Below are 7,562 nucleotides of genomic sequence, written 5' to 3' on the forward strand. Positions count from 1 at the left end.
TATGTCTTCGATTTTGTAAGGTATATTTTTCTACCTCCCCGTCGGCGCGAATGCATGGGTCAGACAATGTGAAGAACTTTGCTTCCCCGCTCGCTAGTGGGCTGAAAAAAAAGTTTATATCAGGGAGATCAGAGAAAACCTCCTCGTTCTACTGCAGAAATCGGTGTCAAGCAGCATGTTGAGTTGAGCTCAATCTTCGTTTTTTTTTTTTCTCTCAGAAACAAGTACATGGCTCATGCACATGATGTGAAGCTGAACGCAGGAAAAAAGAAAGGGTTGCGTTGAGATGTAACTTTTTTTCAAATCAGAAGATCATCATGGGGAACAGCGAAGACGAAGGGACAAGTGAACGGACAGGACAGACGCGATTTCCTGTTCGATATCGATAAACAATGCTTCAACTATTTGCGCATCTATGCTTATCGCTTATCCCGTCGTCTGCGCTATTTACCATGTCGAGTGTAAACCAACTATAGCCCAGCTCAAAACCCCGCTTGAGGCGAGCAATGCAAAAAAATAAGACTTCATACAAAAGTTAAGTAAGGCGAATGCAGCGTTATCCACTTGGTTAATAGTCAGCGCTGTGTTCGCCTTTCATACCTTTGCATGAAGTCTTATTTTTTTGCGCTGCTCCTCTCAAGAATAGCATACGAACTCGTCCAGGAAACCATCTTTCTCAAAACCCTCGTGCAAATTTTATGGTTACGGACAGCGGAACACCTCAGCGCCAATAGTACACACGAAAAAGTGGAACAACGGCGCGATTTTCTAACATATAAATAATATACCAGCATCGATGTTAACACACAAATAACAGGAAAGTATTGAAACAAGACGTGCCGAAACAGATTAAGAAAGAAGAGCGATAACCTCACATTGTAGCAAAATATTGTACAAAGTCATTTCAGGCAATGTTTGCAACCCTTTTTCAGCGAAATTGAAGTTGTTTTGTGTAGCCGGTGCAGCACAGTAATGTCTACAAGCCATAATTTGTTCGAGGACGAGGAACGAACTGGAACTCACCCTGCATGCCACATTTTATAGATTCACTGTGTTCGCCTTACACCCTAAATAAATCAACGTCACCTTAACCTCTTTTACAGAAAATAGCAGATATTTGGGCACACAGTTTACTATTCACTGCTGAGTCGAACCCAATGTGCCAAAATTAGCAGCAAGCTAACCGACTAAGAGTATATTGCTTTTTGTAGCTTTGTCGAGATTGCAATTATTTGGCACAACTATACTAATGAGCTCCATTTGTGATAGAGTACGTTCAGTCAATTCTGCATGCGTTCCAGTGCGAAATTTAGGGTCTGCAATGACCCTTGTTCTACAAACAGCAGTGATATATTGCGACCACGTAATTAGTTAATCCATCTAACTCTATAGACTGAGCGCTTTTTATCGATAAAATATAGGCAAAACGTGACTACGCGCTGCAAGTTTGTACTCGTCATAAAAAAGAAAAAGTGAGGACACTACACTTTGAAATAGCTTCTGATAATAACAGAGCTGCATCTGTAAGTAAAGGATATTCTTATGTGCTGCAGCTCATATTCATTCGCCGGAAAGATTCATTTCGGACACATACACATAGAAAATATCAGAGAATGGTATCGGAGCCTCATTTCTACGCACATTACGCGTCATGATAACAGAGCAGTTCTACGATTATATCGATAAACAATGTTTGAACTATCTATAGACAACGCATGTAGGAGCATGGGCTTAACTTTATGCAGCTACAATAAAATGTGCCCCCAACTTTACGCAAAGGTTGGGTGTCACAGATGGCAGCAGTGCGTAAAGTCAAATGATTTTATTCTCTGCAATGACTGAAAGCGGGTATTCATTTGCCTTTGTTGAACACATTTGACATATTGTGATATCGCGCACTTTTTCAAAAAAATAAAAATGTGGGCGTCTCTACACTACACCGCAGTATTTTGCCGTCGCGACGCACTGCCAGAGCGTACGGACACTTGTAGATTTGTTTCTAGAAACTTTAGTGCAAGAAATCCGCCCAGAGAAAGCTCGCGTTGGTGTGTCGTCTTCTCTCACGTCCGTGTCATTTTTTTCGTATTATGAAACATCGTTCCAGCGCACAATTGAACAAGAACGTGAAGAGAAAGACAACACGAACGTCGGTGTTCGTCCGGCGTTCGTGTTGTCTTTCTCTTCACGTTCTTGTTCAATTGTGCGCTGGAACGATGTTCCATAATGCTAATCATAACCAATTAGCCCAGCTGTCCATACTTATCGTTTTTTAGTGTCGCGCAATATCATTTAAGTAATGGAGTACCAACTTGCCCGGAATGCTGCTCTCATTAAGACCGTTATACACGCAGATCACCCACTCCAAACTGTGGCACTCCTGAGATATGTTGATCCTTTCGTGGCGATTTAAGTGAAATGCGCGGGCAACAAGCGGCACCCTAATGGAGTGTTTCGGATTAATTTAATGACTCAATAACGCGCGCCGAAATCTCGGTATACGCGAGCGTTTCTGCAATGCGCCCGATCCGAATGCCGATGGCGAGGATCGAACCCGCCACCTCGTTCTCAGCAACAGAACGTCATCGGGCGAGGCGGATCCGTTCTCAAGCAGAACCACTTGAAGACGAGAAGCCACTTGAAGCATCGCGCGCTCGGCGAAGGACTGGCGTCGCCACAACAACAAAGCTCCCGCGATCGGGGGCGCGCAGCGGAAGATGGGGACGCCCGCCGACAGCATCCCGGAGCGGACCTGCCGGGGAGAGCAAAGTCTCCGGCGGCAGGCCGTCCTGGAAAACTGGTTTCCTCGACATGACGCAAGGAGACGCCTCTCCCATTGGTGCTTACCCGAGTTCCTGACATCACGCGGCGGAAGACGCCGCCGCGCCTCCGCGCGGTCCCCCGGCGGCAAAAGTAGTCTTGCCGCGCGCACGCGGCGAGTGCAATCGCGGTATAACTCGGCGGCATATAACCATCATGGGCGCCCGGTCGTTCACCATTCGCCGAGCGTCGCTCGCCAGCAGCACTTGTCACGCCAATGACAATGGCCAGCCAACACGAGCGCGTGGCGAGGGGAGTCGCCTGGACGGCGCTGCTGGTATTCTGCACGTGCTTCGCCGTGGGACTGTGCCGGCCGCCCAAGAAGTACGGCAGTCGCGACTACCTGCGCGCCAGTCAGCACCTGCAGATGGTGCAGCGAGAGGCACGCTGCAAGCTTCCACAGCCGAGGACCCTCTGCGTGCCAGACATCTACCCGAATGGGAGCAAAGTGAGTGTCCGTGACTTGTTCTGTGTGTCGCTTCGCGTTGCGCGACATTTGCCGGCTTCTTACCACGTGCGCGCTCACCTCCCTACCGGCAGTTCTAGGCAAGCTGCGCTTCCGAGTCTCGAGGTGAAGCTTGCTTTCTGCTGCAGTTTTATTTGTCCGAGAGGCATAAGAACCTTTCCTTTTTTTTTAATGAAAAAGAATATAAATCATAATAAGACACTGAGGAAGACGAGATCGGCACGACGGCATCATCGCTTCGACAACAGAACTGTGGTGCTAATCGACACGAAAGTAAGCGCGCCTCCGATATATTCCCCGTGGGCGGGCCATTCCGAAGCGATGCACTGGCATCGTTCCAATCCACTCACGTGGGCACAGTTAGCATCAGGTGACGTGCAGGCGAGGCTCTGGAAACTCAGCCAAAATACCCGGATCGAAGGCGCCTTTCACTCGATTGGTGAATCGGCAGAGCGACGTCACTGCGGACGACATGAGTGGTCGAGAGGGAGCCGGCCAGTCCGCGGGAGAGGCGAATGTGTGTCAACAGCGACATGCGTTGCAACTCCGAGATGACTTTAGCAAACTTCTGCTAGTTCGTGCGGTGTTCCGTGCCAACTGGAACCTGTGCTTATGGTTAACCTCTCTGCGTTTCCTCGTCTTAACCATTTTTTTTCTTTGCGTGTAAAACGGGAGTGTGAGCGCGATACGGCCTTCATGCGTAGCCAGTTAAAAACACCTTGCGCAATGGTAGAGACGCTGGTTAACATTCGCCTCTGTGGCTGTTTTAGTAAGTTCTTGTACTTTATACAAATTTAATGACAGATACATGAGAGAACGACACAGGGGGAATTTGCGCATGCAGGAAAGTAATAGCACAAGAAACACAGGCAGGCATGTACCGTCATGCATCGGCACTATACTGTTCCGGTCTGCGCGTTCGCAGTTGCGCGCCTTGCGCTCGATATAGAACCAGGTACGCAGAACTATAACACCTGAAAATGGCTGGAAGTTATATTGCCGCGATACATTGGCAAGAAGGCATCGTCCAAGCACGCGATTTCTGCCGCCGGATAGAACATGCACTGACGCACGTATACCGACAGAATTCCGTCTCGACACTTCCTGCAGGAGAACAGAGGGCGTCTAAATCAGGAAGCTTGATAAACACACTGCGGCATCACAAGGCCCTTCGTAATTGCCCATGTTAGGCACGTGCGCCAGTCGGTGGGAAACGCAGGCTCTTGACTCGCGAGGCGCAAGCGTGTTGGCGAAGCATGTGTGTTTAATTGCCGAGAGCCCGACCCGCGCCGACCGAGATATATATTCTTGGCACGAGGCGTCTACCGAGCTTGAACATATTGTCTAGACTGGCGAAGGCCACATGGCTAGAACGAATCGCGATAGGGAATTGCGAGTTTTATGTTGCGCTGACTTCGTGGAGCTGCGAGTTTTATTAGCACACAAAGTTCGAGTGACGGATGTCGCTCGCTGCTATATTTCGTCACTTGCATGGCAACATGAACGCTGGTTTTTCCCTTTGCTGTCATACTTTACTGCGCAGTAAAAATAGTAATTGAAATTTCGTAAGTGGGCTTAAATAATATTGAATACAATCTAAACTTCACAAAATAAACACTAACATGACATATAATAATAATAATAATAATAATAATAATAATAATAATAATAATAATAATAATAATAATAATAATAATAAAGAGAATCGCTCAGCCAGACAAATGCAGCACAATATGAATGTATCATCGCTCTGAAACTGAACAGTGGCATTTGCTACAAACGAGTCCTTATACAGAAAATTCAGTCACACATTTTACTTCAGCTATGGGAACTGGCTTCGCTTCCTCCTTGTAGCATGTATTCCTCAATTCACCGAGTGTAAGTGATCGAACTCGCGTCAACAGTCATGCTCCATCTGCCACGAGAGAGGAACACCAAGATGATATATGGTTTCACACAACGCCTTCACTTTCCAAGCAATGCTGCGCTGACCAGTGTTGCAACACTTAGGATGAATTGTTTCAAGAAGCGCACTTCATGACTGCTATATCAGAGTTAGTCTGTGAGACTGTAGTACGAACATGCTCGTGTTACCGTTACTTGGTGATATAGACACTCGAGCAGTTTCTTTTTTTAGGTTGTACAATTTCTAACCCTTGTACGATTTCGCAACCGGAATAGCAAAGCTTTATGGGTTCTCAAAAATTGCTCCCTATCTGACAGCGTCAATTACCGCGAGGCGTCGGCCCCGAAAATCTGTGCCCTGGGGCTCTGGCAGCGCGCGTTTGAGTCTCGAGAGACATTGCAGTGAACGCAACTGCAGCAAATAGGGAGGTCGCGCGTTGTCATTGCTGTTGCTGCCCATCGAGCGTGAGTGACTAACCGAAGCTATTTCATTTCTTTCTCCTGCAGCGGTACGTGCCCCACTGCACCGTTGTGCACCGGTGCAGCCCGGACACGGGCTGCTGCGCCACCGAGGACGAGCACTGTCAGCCCAAGAGCATTCAGGTGGTGGAGCGCACTTTCCTGGTGCTCGAGCTGGACGCCAGCGGCGAGCAGATCACCAAGGTGGAGACGCTAGCCTTCGACAACCACACCGAGTGCGAATGCCGGTCCAAGTACGACCCCATCCGATGACGTAGCGCGCTGCCTAGAAGAGACAGCGGAGCCTCGCTGGCAGTGGCGTAGCTAGGTCGTCTGGCACCCGGGGCCCTTAGCTCTTCTGTCACCCCCGGGTGTAGTCGAGGAAGGCGCGGATATTGACAATTTTCGAGTGTCTTCAGACGTATATGACACCCCCCCCCCCACTACTGGCCCCGTGCACTCGGGGCACACGGCCCCCCGGCCCCCCCTGTTGCTACGCCACTGCTCGCTGGCCCGTCACGCTGGGCGCCGGACTCGGCCGCAACCCTGCAAGGCCGCGCGGCCGCCGCGCACCCCGCGTGGACATGTGATGGCTTCTCCGCACCACTCGGCACGTGGGTGCCGCCGCTCAACTACTCGTTATTTATTGCCTGTGCTTCGTCCGTCATCGCTATTTATTACCACCATTCGCACCTGTTATACAGACGGAAGCCGACGCGCTCCTAGTCACATCATCCGTTATTTATTTGTAAATAAATAAATATCCGTATTTTTTTTTTACACCTTGCCTCCCCTTGTCGTGACTGCGACCTAACATAGTCTATGAGAAAGTTTGTGCACGTCATTCAAAGTCGCCATTCTTGCATTTATTAGAAGCTACTGCAATGCATCAACAACAACAACAACAGCAACAGCAACAAAACACACGCATTAACTTTAGAAATGACCTCGTGTTGTATGAAAAAGATAATAAAGGTATTAAATTCCGCTTTCTTACACTGGCGATATAATGCGGGTTGTCTCACTGCAGTGGGCAATGCTCCACCGACTCGCTTCGTGGTGGGGCGCAAACACGACTCCTGATAAGAATTATCCACGTTGTCTTTTCTTTTAAATGCTTTTCTGGCTTCCCTACACGATGTCGAATAACTTTGAGTGTCATATTCGCTACTTCGCCGCTCGCCGTACGAGGATAAGAAAAAAAAAAAGCTGACTCGAGTCAGCTTTTTTTTTTCTTTCTTGAGCGCGTCGCGATCGCGACGCACCCAAGTGTCTACGAAGCAAAAGATGATATCGTCACGGTAGCTTCTTGAAGCTCTTATAGTCACGTTTGCTACCGGCGCCTAGCTTGAATGCGATTGTGGTCGCTTTTGAGGTGGCTTCCAATTAGTGGCTAGCTTACAGAAGTAACGTAAGAGAAGGATTAACCTTTGTTTGATTGGCCATGTTAAATTCCGAGTAACCCTCGGTGGCGAAAAAGCAGTTCAACGAATATTTATAATGTCAATTGACCCGGAAGCTCTCTAAGTGGTAGTTACTACAGACAAGCGTGAAATTGGTGAACACTTTCATATGTTTGTGGAGTTTGCTCTGATGCGAGTGAAATCAATCGATCAATGACCGCTTTATGACATACCCCTTTCTGCACTTCTAGTTATTGACAGCTGAGTCAAATGCGACTGGACCAATAACAGCGCTAAATTGGGACGACAACGAGTATGACAGGGGGTCACTCCGCGCCAACTGCGTAACCTGGGTGCTCAACCATCTGCGATTTCTCTGTAAATGTTTAAGCCGCTTCAGCAAAACACAAAAAAAGTCGTTTTCCGAGATATTTCTTCTTTTTTCTTACGCCTTACGAGAACCGGAACGTTCTCGTAAGGCACGAAAGTATACCTGGGGTGCTATAACGAAA

The 7,562-nt window shown here is 48.1% G+C and overlaps 1 protein-coding gene across 1 annotated transcript; it reads left to right on the top strand.

The window, feature by feature from the left end:
* The first annotated feature begins 2,901 nt into the window (after positions 1-2,901).
* LOC142565862 (uncharacterized) lies at positions 2,902-6,427 on the top strand. The gene is made up of 2 exons (XM_075676417.1): positions 2,902-3,265; positions 5,696-6,427. Exons 1-2 carry the CDS (start codon positions 3,035-3,037, stop codon positions 5,918-5,920), a joined length of 456 nt encoding a protein of 151 aa, XP_075532532.1. The 5' UTR covers positions 2,902-3,034; the 3' UTR covers positions 5,921-6,427.
* Positions 6,428-7,562: the final 1,135 nt, after the last annotated feature.

This window comes from Dermacentor variabilis, unplaced genomic scaffold, assembly GCF_050947875.1.
Source record: "Dermacentor variabilis isolate Ectoservices unplaced genomic scaffold, ASM5094787v1 scaffold_12, whole genome shotgun sequence".
NCBI classification, from domain to species: Eukaryota; Metazoa; Arthropoda; class Arachnida; order Ixodida; family Ixodidae; genus Dermacentor; species Dermacentor variabilis.

What these genes read in the sequence shown, in the direction of transcription:
- LOC142565862 (XM_075676417.1), top strand. Translation starts at nt 3,035, where the DNA reads ATGACAATGGCCAGCCAACACGAGCGCGTGGCGAGGGGAGTCGCCTGG. An exon ending in TCTACCCGAATGGGAGCAAA is followed by an intron (nt 3,266 to 5,695) that starts GTGAGTGTCCGT and finishes TTTCTCCTGCAG; the next exon opens with CGGTACGTGCCCCACTGCAC.